Source organism: Empidonax traillii, unplaced genomic scaffold, assembly GCF_003031625.1.
Source record: "Empidonax traillii isolate 1590-97213 ecotype Southwest subspecies unplaced genomic scaffold, ASM303162v1 scaffold1665:size134340, whole genome shotgun sequence".
Taxonomy (NCBI): domain Eukaryota; kingdom Metazoa; phylum Chordata; class Aves; order Passeriformes; family Tyrannidae; genus Empidonax; species Empidonax traillii.
In genome coordinates, this window is record NW_020956858.1 from 15,942 (window position 1) to 31,960 (window position 16,019).

At 43.0% G+C, this 16,019-nt stretch overlaps 1 protein-coding gene across 1 annotated transcript in view; it reads left to right on the top strand.

Annotated features, from left to right (window-relative positions):
- Positions 1-2,367: 2,367 nt before the first annotated feature.
- The window catches only part of ERG (ETS transcription factor ERG), a gene marked incomplete at its 3' end in the record, with an annotated part of 61,300 nt that continues 47,648 nt past the window's right edge, over positions 2,368-16,019 (top strand). Inside the window, exon 1 of the mRNA XM_027908247.1 lies at positions 2,368-2,483. Coding sequence (XP_027764048.1) covers positions 2,466-2,483 — 18 coding nt within the window. The remainder of the gene's footprint in view (positions 2,484-16,019) is intronic.

Below are 16,019 nucleotides of genomic sequence, written 5' to 3' on the forward strand. Positions count from 1 at the left end.
AACATTATACAAGGCTTTGAAAATGTCAAGAAAAAGGTTCTAATCTTTTGGCTGTCTTGCTCATTGTTTGGAGATGAAAAGGGAGGAAATCAACATCCCCACGAAATACAATTACTGTAAATTGCTTTCTTTTCATGCTGGTTGGTAATGAAAATAGGAAAGTTACCGGGAGTTACCTGCTCCGCAGGAGCACCGCAATCCCATGGATGTGGGCTCCAAGAAGACATTCAGCAGTGCAACACTGGATTCCCATATGAACCAGCTGATGGAGAATATAAAATATTGCATGGCAGTGCTGGCTCTGGGTTGCTTTGAAGCGACCAAAAGTCGAGAGCTCCTTAAATATAAAACTGAGCTGATCCTGTGGCACCTCGGGATCAAGAGCAAGGAGGGAAAAGTGGGGAGGGGTGTCTGCTCTCCCATTCCCGCTCTCTCTGTTGGGATCTGGAGGCTTGCTCAGCCCCTTGGGTGGGCAAGGTGGGGCCCCAAGGATTGTGAGGCAGCTGGAGATGAGTTGGGACAGAGGTTCAGCTGGGTGTCACTGCTAACCTTGGAACAGGGTGTGCCCTGGGGCAGCTCTGCCACATCCTAGCTGTAGTGATCCTGTGTCCCAAAGGTTGGACTCAAGGGATTTCTGCGCCTGGAAACAAGGATTTCCTGGGATCTGATGGGTGGCAGAGCCATTCCCGTGAGCAGGGGAGGGTGGGTGAGCCTTTCTTTCCTCTGCCCTGCCCTGGGGGGGGGAGAGGGAGCAGCACCTGCAGGATGAATTCCCAAGGGCCAAATGGGCAGCACTTCATGTCCTCTCTGTGTGTCTGGAAAAGCGCATTTCACCTTCTTCAGGTCAGGAGAGGGGGGGGAAAAGTGAACTGGGATTTAGTGCTGTCTTTGTGTGGAAAAAAATGCATGTTGGATGCCAGCAGACATCACCAGCTACACAACAACGCTCCGGTTTCCTCTTTGTTTTTCCTAAGGAGCAGGAGGAGAAGGTGGCGTTGGGAGAGGGTGAGGTCGTCTGCTCCCACCAAATAGTGCTGCAACAAGCCATCCCTACTCCTTGTTCTTTTTATCATAGCAGAATCCCTGGTCAGAGGGCAGGACCTTTTCAGCTGGAATGATGTACCCAGTGCTGCAGTGCTTCCAGCTGTCCATGGTTGGATGTTGTTACAGGGAGCAGTGAGAAATTGTAAACCTGTTAGAGCAGGATCAGCTTTTTAAAATTATAAGTTTGTTTTTTTTGTTGTTTTTTTTTTTAATAATATATTCTGACGTAGTTTCATTTTTCGTTCCAATTTTAAGGGGTTTCTTTTCAAGCTTTTCTCTTCTAGCTGGAAGATCAGAATCTCCTGACACCAGGAATTATGTCTTTTATGAAAGCACAAAATGCTGTGAGACTCCTAAAGGAGTGAAAGGCTTGTGCCAGCACTGGATCCTGAGTGGTTCTTTCCATGTGGGATATTACACTGGCTGGTATGATGGAAGCACTTTGCCTTTCTTACTTATTTTTTCTTTAAAGCTCAGCAGGCCTAAGCAAAGGCCTGGGACAGGGACGGTGCTCTGTTTGCACAGCTGGGAGATTTGAGGTGCCCCGTGACTGCCAAGTGCTACAAAAGGACAAATAAAAATATAACACTGAATAAAAAATGACTATCACACTCCAACCAGGAAGGGAATCGCCAGTGAAACCATCTCCTTCTCATGCATGGACAGGGCTGTGAAGTAAGGGAAGAACATGGAAGATTTAAGACTGTTTATGGCATTTGCTTTTTGTCTTTTTTGTGACTTCCTTTCCTCAGTAACAAAGAGACATCAAAAAGTATAATTTGTCTCCAATCTACTCACTTCTTCTCTATGGAAAAAAAAAAAGAAAAAAAGTGCTCAATCAGATAGGCCAGAGAGTGTCAATAGCTCAGGAATCCGGGAATGAGGTTGATGGACAAATATAGATGTGGTGTAAGCAGGGCTAGGCTTCATTAACATATTTGGAGTTACACCCCTTATACCCAGCCTGGCTTTGGCCCTGAACCAACAATTCCCCAGGGAAGACAGCCTGCATCAAACTACTGCTGAATTTGGCCCATTTCATCTGACATCTGCATCCTGCCTCAAAGTGGCCTGTCACACTTACTGCACATCACATCACACCTGCCCGGGCGGCCACAGGCAATTGACTTTTTTGTTTAAAAAAAAAAAAAAAATTAAAAAAAAAATTTTTTTAGTCACATATCATCAAGAAAAACAACATTGTTTTAGGACTCTTATCTCTTCACTCCCAAATATCCTGTTTCTTCGAGCTGTGGTGGCCAGGACCAATAGAAACCTCTTCCTGCCATTGGCTGACTTCATTTCCCAGAGTTAGCACAATCTCATCCGCTCTAAACAACCTCATCAAAACTTCTTTCTGGTCAGAGCGAAGCAATAATTATTATTAGCAATTATTAGCGATCAATAATCTTGATCACATTATGGCAAGCACTATTAAGGTAAGAAAGGGGCACCTTTTTTTCGTCGGCGCTTTTTTGGTCACTGGCGCGTTCTTCGGTTTCCTTTTATCAACCTAGATAAGTTAGAATTGGGCAACACCCCCACTGCCACAATAGAGGACAACAAGATTTCCTTTGTACTGCCTAGTAAATTTCCTTTTTCCTACTCCAACCATCCGCAAGGCTTAAAAACTTCAAACTCGGGGAAAAAAAAAAAAAAAAATTGGGTTTTTTAAATTCGCTCTTCGGTGCCGTGGATTGAGAATGCGAAGCCCCTTCCTTTTTTTTCTTTTTCTGTCTTTAGGGGAGCTTCTGAAATCCCTCAGAGGTATCACTGGGAAGACTTGGATGTGTTTGTGGACTGCCAGGAGGGGAGAGGGTGTGCACTGGAAGGGAAAAGCGGGTTCCTAAGGGCGCTTTTGGATACTTGGAGATGTTTCTCTTGTGGATGGGGAGACAAATTTGAGCGAGCGGGAAGGAGAGAGGCACCAGCTCTTGTTTCTCTCTCGTGCAGGTGTTAATTATGTGCTTTTCTAGAAACCCTGATCCTTTTACCGGGGACCTTTCTGCGTGTCATTTTAATGGTGGTGGTGGGAAGATCTCCCGGGTGTGTTCTTTTTTTTTTTTTCTTTTTTTTTTTTACTTTTAATTTTTTGGACAATAAAATTCTCTTCTTGGCGTTTGGCTTGACCTCGGTGCATGGTTCGTTAATCTTTTTAAATTTATTTTAGGGCTGGCTTGGCTGAGTTTTTCGGGTTGTGACAGAAAGCTGAACAAATCTATGTATGTGTCTGTCTAGTTCTCGCTTCTCTCAGTGTTGCAGTGACTGCCACAGCAATAGCTGGGGCTAATTGCAGAATGGAACGGTAATTTTGTGGCAGCGAAACTAATTTTACACGAAGAGCGTGTTCAGGGAGGGCTCTGCGGTGTCGTATTATCAGATTCGGGGTCAGGGTATTATCAGGTTTGGGGTCAAGGTATTTGCTTTCTTGGTAGTATTGTCTGTTTCTGCACTTTTCCGATTATGCCAGAGATTTAACGGGAGATACGGAATAGCCTGGCTGGCGGTTCGGGGGAGCTCCTCTTGGATTTTCTCAGTGGCTTCTGCTTCGCTGTTTGTATTTGAGAGATCATTTGATGCTTTTTGTCGTGGGTTTTGAGATCTGAGAGTCTTGCCTGAAGTCAGTGTGATTAAAAAAGTCTAACGAACCTCCTCTTTTTGCGATCGCTGATGTTTCCACGGGGCTGTCGATACAGACAGGGGTCTGGATCTGCTCTGCATTGCTGTGTATCTATTAAATGCTAAGTAGCTCCTGAAACTAAATTCCCTTTGGTTCTTGACGTTCAGAAGCTTGAGTTTTGGCTAAAAGAATGGCTCTGTGCTGAGGTGGTAGCACTGCATTTTGTGCCTGTTCATCAGAATAAACTATTGATGTTGGTAGGAAATGTATTTTCAAAAGTAACAGCACCATGAGTTTCAATGGTGCTTGCATTCTGAGGAGCTCTTGTTATTTATTTCTCTTTGTGTTTTCTATTAGATTAATTGTAATAGGGTAAAATAAGTTGTAATAGGGTAAAAGATTTTAAATAATACCTCGTGGTTATTATTTTACCCTCACTGACACTTAGGGAGATGAGAAGAGCCGTGTTTTATCCAGCCTGGGAGTGCAGTGCAGTCAGAAAAGCCTCCTGAGTGGAAAAACATGCACTTCTCTCTCCTCATCTGGAGTGTGAAACTTGCAGGGGGGAACACACCCCAGAAGGTTGAGGATTTTGGTGCCCTGGGTTCTGGGAAGGCCTTACATGCTGAGGCAAGGATTTTATTTGTGCAAGTGCAAAATCTAAAATGACTGGGAAGAAATGGCAGGTGCTTTGTGCTCTAGATCCAGGAAATCTACTCTGACATGACCCTGAGCCAGTCCAAAGAGATTCAATTCCTCTTCTATAAGGAGTTCATAAAGAAGTCATTTAACTGAGAGGTTTCTGAAAGAAGGAAATTCCAGTTGAAGGCCAAACAGGTGTTTGTTAACTTTTGCTTAACAGTTATATATATATATATATATATAAATATTCAATAATATAAATATATACAATTAATGTAATTTAATGGCTTGTGTTCTCTGCTGGCAAAGGGTATCCCAGCTATCCCAACGCTGGGATAGAAGAGGCTGTGGTCATGGAAGGTGGAGAACCTGATCTGGGAATTCTCCCCCTTCTTTACTGAAGCTTTGGAGTCCTTAAATGTCAAAATTTGGCTGTGAATGGTTGTGTTTTTGTTCCCAACCGGGTAGAAATTTCTGGGAATGCACACACATATGTAAAAGTACCCTTCCAGTAAGACTCTCTGATTCATCCCTTCCCTCTCCCAAACTTGCAGACAGACCCGTGGGACACTCGTAACTCCTGAGGGACCAGTCTGGCTCCACTGGGGTTAATTGCTATCTATGAAGACAAGCGTTTGTGTGAGGTTTTTGGTGCTGGGTTTGACATCATAAGTGTGGTTTTCCCAGGAGATACATCTCTCCTTGTCCCCCTCCCTCCTTCTGCTGCCCCCTGTCCCTTCTCCGCCGGGAGGGGGAAAGTGCCGCGGTGAAAGGTTTGTCCTAAAAAAGAAGGAGAAGGAGGCAGAAATGATTTTTTTTCCCCCAGGCTGTGACATGGATGGATAATGTTAATCCTGATTTTCTCACTGTGAGGGCAGCTGCCCTTGCTGAGGCCAGGGATCTCTCCCTTTGACTGGGAGCGGGGCTGGCTCTGGAGTAAGAAACAACGGAGAGGGGAATGGTGCAAAAAGGGGCCCCCACGCCAAGGATTTTGGGTTTGGTACAGTCAGGAGGCTGATATTTCTGAGCCCAATACCTGGTGCACACGCAGCTGATCTCACTTGTAGGGTTTTTTTGGCATTTGAAGGGTAAAATGTGGTTTTTCAAGTGCAGAAAGTCTCTTAAGATCAAGGATTTCGGTGCTAAGGTGACATTTTTCCTTCTGGCACAAGTGGGATCTGGCAGCTGTGTGCCCAGAGAAACTAAAGACTCTTAAACCAATACAATTTTAGGAGTCTCTATTACTGTAAATGCAATTTTAGAACATATCAAATGCTTCTCAATTAGGCATAAATCTTTTTTTTTTTTTTTTTTTTTTGGTGGTTTGGGTTTTTCTTTAATAGAAGTGTTACCTTGGGATGAAGTAAAAATAGTTATCCCGGAGGTCACTTTGGATTTTTCCCCCATTATCCTATAGTGGAGGAAAGAACATTAAATAGAGAAGTACAACTGGAATTCTATTTCCTTGCCATGTTCAACCCTGGTTATGTTTTTCTCCTTGCCTTGCCTACTTATTAAAACTCTTCAGTGCAATTGTTCTTATCGAAACTCTTCAGTAAGTGATCTTGACTTTGCAATGACTTATTGATTGTGCTTGTGGATATTTTTTTTATTTAATTTACACCTAAGTATGCTCACATCCACTTTTTATTACTGGTTTCTAACGTGCTGTTCCCGTGGAATCTGCGATTTCTGGGAGCAAAAAAAAAAAAAAATCTGTGTATTTGATAAAGGACAGGAGAATCTTTGTGGTTCCTGAGGCTTGAAAGAGTATGGACACGCTGATTAAAGCAGAATATAGGGGCAAGATTTATTTTCGAGGAGTGTTATGCTGTGCTTCTCTCTTAGGTATTACTTTTCTCTCACTTTCCTTTAGAAAATCTTAAGCACTCCCTCAAATATTTCTGAAGCCAAGGAAAGCTGGAGACAGTTAAGAAATAAATCTGCCCTTGGCGTATGGAAATGTTTAAGTCTTTGTTTAAAGCTTTGCATCTGCACTGAATCCAGCAGAGCTGATACAGTAATTTGTACATTTGTTCCTTGCATTAAAACAATTATAAAGGTTATTACCTTTCCCCCTTCCCCCCCCCCCCCATCTCAATTAATGGTGCATTTAGTTTCAAGCCTGTAAATACTTCCACTGGTATGGTACAAGCCCCTTAAAGCAGAGAACACACCTGAGTGCTCAGGTGAGTCAGAAGCAGGAACAGCAAGAGGGCCTTAAACCCCTTACCCTGATCCCGCCCTCCTTAATTCTGAGTTTCCCTCAATTCCATAAAGATTTTTTTTTTTTTTCCAATAAAGGCAACAGAATCAGACCTATAATTATTGCCAGGTAAAACCATGTTCCTGACTCAAATACAAATTTACAGTTTCAAGGCAGAAATAGTCAAACAAAACCAGAAGAACATATTCTGTGGGATTTTTGTGTTGTTTTCTTTTGCTTTTAATCAGCAGCCATTTAACTCGATTTGGTTTGTGTCTTCATATGCCAAAATGAAGTGAAATATAGGGATTTTGCTTTCTAGAATTAAGTCCCCAGGCAGGGAACAACAGCTGGAAAATGCATATATTTGACTGCCTGAGTTTGTTGCTTTGGTTTTTTTTCCTTAACAAGCACTATATTATCCCTTAACAAAACGTTTTTCAGCAAGTTCCCCGAGTCACAAAAAGGCCTTTCAGAAATAATGTTAAAAGAAACAAGTGCTCTTGGAGAATGAGCTGCTGAAAGACAAATACAGAAGTAGTTTTGCAAAATGCCAAAAGAAGTTATTTATTTTCAGAGGGACAGCTTGTGATTCAGTAAAAATGGGTGATGCTGTTTACCTAAAGGAGGAAATAGCCTTTATAATGCAGGTTTCTAAATCAAACCAATTATTTGAAAATCAGAAAAAAAAAAAAAAAAGGAAAAGGAAATTTGGGGTTGTTTAAAGTTTATAACACTTGTATTATCAATTTTAACAAAATAAGGGTGATACAGTGGAAAACATCACATGCAGTGATATAAAACCTTGTCAAGTTAACAAGTTCACTGACTGCAATGTGATTTCTATCAGATTCATCTTTAACTATTGAAAAATTAATTTTATTTTGATAGATGATCAGTCATCCTGCTGTCCTGGATAGATATTTATGTATTATGGAAGAAATTTTTGCGTAGAAAACACCAACAAACATAAAAATAACTTCCAAGTACTTATACAAAAATGGTCTCAGTCCTTTCTTTGAAGTGTCTTTGTTGCTGAAGGGATTATTTTAGTGGGTTATAAACAAGTAATATTCAGAATGGGATTTAATAACTACGGTATGTGAACCAGTGGTTGCCACTTCTGGTGATTATCGTGCCACGAATTGAATTTGTTTCAAAGAAAAAGGAATGAATTCGACAAATACAAACAACTGGGATGATTATTGTCATAAAAATGTCACTGAACTTTCAGAGGTAAAAAAAAAAAAAAGAATGATGAGTAACAGTGACTTTTTTAAGGCTGAAGGACACACCAAGTGGTCACTCAGTCGGTCCACACGCAGCGCACGAGGCAAATGGCCTTTTGGGCCGGTGGATTTCGGGAACTAATGAGTGGAAGGAATGCCAAGGATGTGATGTCTTCCCCTTGCAGTGCCTGTTTATTTGGAGTGTAAATCTCCAGTGATGGGTGGGAAGTGGTGTCACCAGGCTGGGTAACCTCCTCGCACCAGGAAAGGCTCTGACTTGCTTAGTCAAAGGTTGTGTGTTGCCAGCAGATTACAAGGACTGGGTATATGCAAATACCTTCAGGAAGGGGTGGGCCACCGGTTTTGGGAAGTGGCAGGGCTCTTTAAAACTACCTGCCTGGCTGAGGAGAGATGAGAGAGAGCGAGCTACAGAGAAACTGTGCCATAACTGGGGGGAAAAAAACCAACAACAACAACAAAAAAAAACAAACCAGGAGACTGGGAATGTTTTGTTTGCAAATCCCTAATTGCAGCTGTGATGAGAGAAACAAGTAGCAGCACATTAATTCTACGTGGAAGGTTCTGCATAACTGCAGTGCCTGTAAGATTTTTTTTTTTTTTAAACTTCATTCTTCAGACTTGAAAAACATCTTTTTTTAGACTATATGTTTATTACCTTGATAAACAGTAAAACGCTGCCACAGCAATTACCTTGATGATAAAGGGTCTGTAGACAGATACTTCCTGCATTCATTTCCTACCCAGATAAGTTGCCAAAATCAGGGACTACCAATACAGGAAATGCTTTCAATAGGAACTTCCTATCTGCTAATATCTAACTCACTGGAAAGATCTAAGCCCTTCTTGTTTGATATAAAGGTAATTCTCTACCTGTTACTATTTAAACACTTAAACCACAGTACAGTGCATCTGTTTGTGTAATAACTTTAGGACCAATGCTGTTACCCTGGGCTGTGAAATAACAGCATTTTTCTCTGCAAAAAAGGTAGGAAAAGTGCTCCTGTATTTTTCAGTATTGGAAATTGGGATGTTTCAAAATCCATTAGCAATGTCAGATGAAAAACAAAACATCCTCCCTCCAACTCTGTGTTGTCTGAATCCTTATTTGTGTCCATCACTAAATAAAATATACATTTCTTTAGGACTTGAGTTGAGATTCTCCAACAAATAGTCCGGAGCATGTTCTGGATATCTTAAAGATTCATGCCCATCTCTTGCAATCCACATACCCATATTCAACCAAAATGACTGAAACAGAGATTTTGCCTCACTGTAAAGAGAAATAAACCCGTGACCAACTTGCATGTTTGAACTTCTGCTAAGGAAAAGAGAAACCTGGAGCAGAAGGGAAGGAAATAAAGACAGAAGCCTTCATTGCTGATTGTAGCTTCAGGGTAATTGGTTTCAGGCACATCAATAGGATGAATGAGGATTTATGGAACCTGAAGTGAAATTGGGCAAATTGAAGGCAAAAGTATGGCTTGACTGGGGTCAGGCTTGCACCCAAGTTATTCAGGAGCTCAGCCCAAATTTTCTGTGCTGTTTTGCCAGTGATTACCCTGGAACTATTCCAGGTTTCTGCCACTGTGAGATTGGGATGGTGGCCTTTCCCTGGAGAACTGAGTAGACCTTTGCTGTTGTGGATTCACACACATCCCACCTTTTCATCGGGGAAGGGTAGACCCAGGTCCAGTTATCTCTGCTACATTCATGTGCTGGTCTAACAGGCTGGGAATCTGAGGCTGGATTCACAGAAACCATGGAAGAGGTCAGACATCGCTTGAAGCACCAGCTGCCAAGGCAGGAGGGCTGGTCCTGTGGGCACCTGACCCAAGAGCCCAGTTCTGCAAGCTGGGGAGTTAGTTTTGATGAGCACCTTCCACAAGGCCCTGGGTGAGGAAGCTCTTGGGAGCTGCCCCCTTTGGCTTTTGCTTCACAGGGGTGTTGGGGGAAATGCACACTCGGTCCCGAGAGCGGCGTTCCTCAGATGTGGTTGCTCAGCTCTTATCTGCTCACCTACATTTTTATTACTGTTGGTCTTTTGGCATATTCCCACCAGCTTTCCTCATGCCTGAGGTATTCCCTTGGAAGTGCTCAAACTTGTAGCTTTTCACTAATCATCAGATCAACCCTCTAAAGTGGTGGCCAGGGACATTTTTTGCATTATTTCCACACAGACATTACCTTTTAAAAAAAACCCCACAACTGCCCCGCGATTTGTCGTCGAGGCACTGTTGCATCCACTGTTTTCATGGAATCCAGAATCTGATTGTTTAGTCTGCCTAAAAGGGGGGGGGGGGGAGAAACGAGGGAGGATCCTGCGCCTTTAATGTTGTTTGTAACGGTTGGACAGAGCTTGTCAGGTGAAGGTTAATTGCTCTCCAGTTAAAGCAGTTCTCTGCACAGATGGGTTATCAGGGCTGAACACTCGTTACAAGATTAATCTCATTTCCGACAAGACTTCCCTTTCCTTCAACTGATTTTCGCTCAGCCATTGGACCTGTCAGCAGCCGTTAAGAGAAGGGTGGGTTACCTCTGGGATATTAATGCCTGTGTGCAGTGGAAGAACAATGCAAAGTGTGTGTCATATCGGCGGGGAACATCTTTAGGAGACAGCACATTTCAGCGCTGCTCTGAAGGTCGAGATTCATAAACAACAGAAACAATCAGGAACGTTCGTGTTAACCCTCCTGGTGGACACAAAGCTCCGGCTGAACCATCCACAGGGCTCGCTTGGTGTTCCCGTTCTCTTCCAAACGGGGTATCTTTTGGTTGCAAAAGGTGTGTGTGTGTTTCTGGTGGAAGTTTAGTCAACAAAATTTAGTCACTCGTGAGGTGTAGAACTCAGGGCACTTCTGTCCAGCCGATTGATGGGTGAGGCCTTCAGTTAATGTTCTTTTTAAGCAAAAGGAAATACATCACCGTGACCACTCAAACTTTGGGAGTTTTGTCTTGGGCTCTAAGGAAACCTGTTGAAATTTTCCTCTTTCTTGAAGCTGGAATAAATCAAAACTGGATCCATCATAATCCAACAGGCTACAGAGATGGATGTAAAGTGAGAGGAGAACCAGGCACATCGTGTTCTTAGCAGAATAACAGTGCCTTGCAAGCCAAGACTGCAGCAGATCTGCCAGTCCAGGCTCATCCTGAGCCGTCGGACAAACCGAGTTCAAGGAGGCTACGGCACGAACACAAAAGTCTCACTGGAGTTTGGGGGTTATTTCAGGAGTTCTGAGACAACCAAAATAACACAGCTTGGCAAAAGCCTCGGCCTGCCAGGTTTCTTCCACGCAGCTCCAGTCAGTAAATTCCAAAACACGAAACAAATATTCGAGGCAGCAAACAGGGCAGCTCTTACGTTTCCTCCGAGTTTCCTGTCCTGGCTTGGGATCAGCTCCATCCTGTCGGTGGTGCTGAGTCTCTTCATTGGCTTCAGTGAACTTCTGAGCCAGGCTGGGCTGCCCCAGCCAAAAAAATCGAGCTCTGTGGAGGGTCTCAGGCTCCATGTTAGTCATTGGGTGCTTGTTGGAGATGTGATCCATCCAGCCATACAGATCTGTGCTGGGCTGGAAGCACCTGAGCTGTTCCCCTGATGGTTTGGATTGGATTAGGGGTGTGCAAAGGGGCCTCCTGACGGTGGGCTCTGCAGTGGAGAGGTGGCATCCCTCACTTGCTTTGTATTAAACTAATGAGGCCAAATCCAGCCTTGTATAATAATATAATTCTAATTTTATGCACCTGTAAGGGCAGAAGTGCCTGCACATGTACAGCATTAGGCAGGTTGAGCAGTGAGGAGACTTCTGTCCAGGCAAACATCAGAAAACCATGTTATTTCTTCTCTTTTGGGGCAAAAAAAAATAGGAAAAAGGACACAGAGAGAAAGATAATTGCCTTGTCTGATGGGTGCACAGCAAAAAAAGTCATCCTTGTTCCCATGCCTGGGGCCATGGTGAGAAGAATAAATTTGTGTGCATTGTTAGGAATATTAGTTATCCTCCTGTAGGCCCTTATTGAAGCAGTTTATTTTTAATTTGTGTTTTATAAACATTTAACAGAACTAATAAATTATATAAAAAACCAGGGTTTGTTAGAAAATGATATCAAAATAGATTTTCTCAGAAAACATCTATCTCCTGACAATTTCTTAATTTTCTTTTTTGTCTCCTTTTAATCATCAAGCTCTCTAATATAACCTTACTGCTCGCTGCAGTTACAAAGCTGAAATGAAAGGTAGGCAGGAATGCAACCTCTGGATGTCATCCTCTTCAGCAATTCTCACTCAGAGCCAAAAGAAATTCAAGCGGGTGGATTCCATGACTGGTTCTAATATGATAGGAAAAGTGCATAGTAAATCTTTACAATGCCAACTAAATCGTTGGTGCTCTGTGCCAAAGGAGGCAAGTTTATCAGAAAGTCTTTAAATGGACCACGTTGAATTTTTTTTTTTTTTTTTTATTGAAAGAGAGGAGTCCCTAAGGTTTGGTTGTTAAGTCTTTTCTTAGAGCTTTGAATAAGGAGCTGGATTTTTCAAGATGCTGATCAAACTGAGAGTTCCTGCTGCCTCTGCTCAGTGAGAAGGCATGCACTGAGAAGTGCTCCATCCCGTTCTGATGGATTTTTGGAGATGGATGTTTGCTCACAATTGGAAGGTGTTGTTACACCACTTCCCTGATGTGAGAAAAACCCTCCTTGGCAACACTGCCTTTCTAGGGAAAGGAAGGGAAATTGAAAGTGGTCAAATCTTGCTTTTTCTTAATCAAAGTCTTTGTTTAGCATAATCTTTACTATGAGGGTGGGGAGGCCCTGGCACAGGTTGCCCAGAGAAGCTGTGGCTGCCCCTGGATCCCTGGAAGTGTCCAAGGCCAGGTTGGACGGGGCTTGGAGCAACCTGGGCTGGTGGAAGGTGTCTTTTGCCCATGGCAGGGGGTTGGAATGAGATGGTCTTTAAGGTCCTTTCCAGCTCAGGCCATTCCACGACCCTGCAATGATTTTGGTTTTGTTTTCTTACTTAGAGTGGGAAGCTTTAGCTGCAGACATTCAAAATGGGATAGCAATGAACTACGAATTGCTAAAGCGTTTGTAGGTTATAGATTTACAATTGCAACACCATTTTTACAGAAAAAAAAAAAAGGCATTTAAATGTAGAGCCTGACCCTCCCCCAGCTCCCCGCTTCTGTCAGGGAGTTGCAGAGAGCAAGGAGGTCTCCATTATTCGCTGTCTTCAGATTTAGGTTTTTTCCCCTCACACCTTCATCACACACACCTCGTGTGACCTTCTAGAACCCAAACCAGCCTGCATTCACTTCCAAGGGTGTTTCTCTTCTGAGCTTGGCCCTTCATAATGCTGTTTTCCTCTTTCCTGGAGGTTTTGTGAGGCCTCAGTCCCTGTCCACCCCCTCTGCTGCTTGGAGGACACGATTCCTGCCGACCCACGCAATTTTTATCAGTAATATTGTGGTATTTAATAATTGAAGGGCAGTTTCTTGAATTATATGAGCACTTGAAGCCTTCAGTTTTTATTGACAGAAAAGGCTGTAGTTCTAAAGGATTTTCCTTAAAGCCAGGGGACAGACCCAAAGCACATTGCCCTTAAGCACTTCTTGTTTCTAAGGCCTGACTTAAAAACTTCGAAGACTTCGCGGAACAACGAGTCAAACACATTTCTTGGTGGTGTTTCAGGTTTGTAAACTGAGTTTCGGGTGGTTTCTTGTCTTCGGTTGCCCAGTATTAAACCTCACTCCTGAAAGTGTTAAGAAATAAAGCGCTTGGAGAAATGTCTTTTCTGTGTGGTGACTGCCAAAAGCTTCAGCTCATACTTTAAAGTCTGAAAGTATCCAGTTCTTGTAACGTCAGGAGTACAGAGAATGCATCTCTCTATATCTCAGCTGAATTTTTTCTCTCCAAATGTTGCAGTTTGGGGAGCCTGAAGGCTTTTATGGCGCCGGAGAGGATCAGTTAAGGGGGCTCGAGGTTGCTTGAGAAAGCTCAGCATTAAGTGGGGTGTCTGTGAGCCCCAAGGCATTATTTTCCTTATTTTTTTTTTATCCCCCAACTCCTTTCTGTTCCTCTCCTTAGTGAAAAGAGGAGAAATTCAGAAGGTTGAATATGACAAGTTAAAATGTTGCAAAAAAGGTTCTACATGAAAGTCTCAAGGCGGAGGTAGAAAGCAGAGGGATGTGATTTTATTGTGAAAAAAAGGTGACAATAAAGAATATTTTATCAGTAAAGGTATTCAGAATTCATAGTGACGTGAGCTTAAAAAAAACAAGGAATTTCAGGGGTTAGTACGTATTATATTGTTTGTCTCCTCTGCCTTTTAAACCTTGAGATTCACACTCCTTTTGCTGAAATGAAAACTAACAGCCTTAGTTTTGAGCTGAATGTAGAATTTAGGTCCAAAGGAACCCGAGGTTCAGTAAGGTCATGAAAGTTGGCAGCTACTGTTCTTAAAAAGGAAGCTCGATAAATCCTCAGAATTAACTATTTTAAAATCCTGTTTAAATAGGAACGAGACGATGCTGAAAATGAAATTCTTCAGTCTGACAAATGACACTAAAACTGGATGTTGAGAAGCAGGACCAATGGAATTTGATTGGAAATAGTTTTCTAACTCCTGAATAAGCAACTGGAACAATAACAATCAGTGGCAATCAGTGCTGGAAAAAAAAAAAAAACCAACAAAAAACAGCCCCAAAATGAAAGGTGGGAAAACAAAATCTGGCAAGGAAGTACTTTGAGTCATGAAGTGTCCTAAGGAGGATAAAGTTTTTGAGTTCTCAAAACTGTCCGGGACATTATCAGAAAAGAAAAACAAAGTCATTATACCCTGAATTTTCATGACAGTGAGTATAAACTGTAACCCCCAATATTTCAGAGACCATTTACAGTCACCAGGCTTGTTTGAAAAGAAATGAGAAGGTGACCAAGCAAAGGAGAGCAGAGGCCAAAACTTCCAAAAAAGTCAGGCTTTTCAAGCAAAAAAGTCCTGTGTAAAATATTGTCTCAATTGCTTCTGAGTTTCGCAGTTTCCCTGGTTCAATTTGTTGTGTTTCATTCTTTCCCGGTGCTCCAGCCACCAGCAGGACCCTGCACCCTCACAGGCTTCAGCCTGTTTTTTAATCCTTAATATTCTTTTTTTTTTTCTCTATATGTCTTTAATCTCATTTTGGACTCCTTCATCTCTTCCTTTGTTTTCTTTTTTCACTGAGATTGCAGTTTCTCTGCTTTATTTAATCCTTGGTTACCTTCAACCTCTAAACAAATGTTTCTGTAGGAGAGAGCTGGTTTCGCTCTGTGTCTCCTGTTGGAGAGAGGCATTTTACAAAGACAGGTTGTGACAGCACAAAGGGGGAATGGCTTCCAGCTGACAGACAGGAGGGTTAGATGAGATATTGGGAAGGAATTCTTGGCTGAGAGGGTGGGCAGGCCCTGGCACAGGTTGCCCAGAGAAGCTGTGGCTGCCCCTGGATCCCTGGAAATGTCCAAGGCCAGGTTGGATGGGGCTTGGAGCAACCTGGGCTATTGGAAGGTGACCCTGCCCATGGCAGGGGGTCAGAATGGGATGATCTTTAAGGTCCCTTCCACCCCATGCCATTCCATGATTCTGTGACCTTCACACAACCATCTTGCATCCCTTTCCACCAGAAACACTGTTCACCTGACTCTGCAACTTTAGGTCTTGGTGAACTGTTTGGAAGAGCAGTTTGCTCACAGGAGAAAAATCTCTCCCTCTGAATAATAAAAATAAGGCAGGGGAAAAGTCCCAAATTTTCCTCTTTGTGTGATCAGCAGCCTGCTCTTTACTCATATAGTTGCTGAACAGGTCGTTTTGCCTTTTTTGAATTCCCATGTTGTAACCCCAGAGCGAACAGAGAGTTTCCAACTTCCTGACAGGAGAGTGCAGTGAGGAGGGGGTCAGGATCTTCTACCATGTCCCAAGGGAAAGGATGAAAGGAAATGGCCTCAGCTTGTGCCAGGGGAGGTTCAGAGCAGAGATCAGAAATTTTGTTTTCCCTGCAGGAGTGGTCAGGCCTTGGACTAAAGTGTCCCAGGGAGGTGGTGGAGTCCCTGTCTCTGGAAGTGTTGAGGAGTTGTCTGGATGTGGCTCTTGGGGACATGGATTAGAGGGGATTGTGGTGGTAGCATTGGGTTATCCTGAAGGTCTCATCCACCCCTGGTGATTCTGTGACTCTGGGATGCAGTAGCTGCGAAACACAGCAAGTTTTGTTCGTGATCTGATAGGCAATGACTTGGTCAG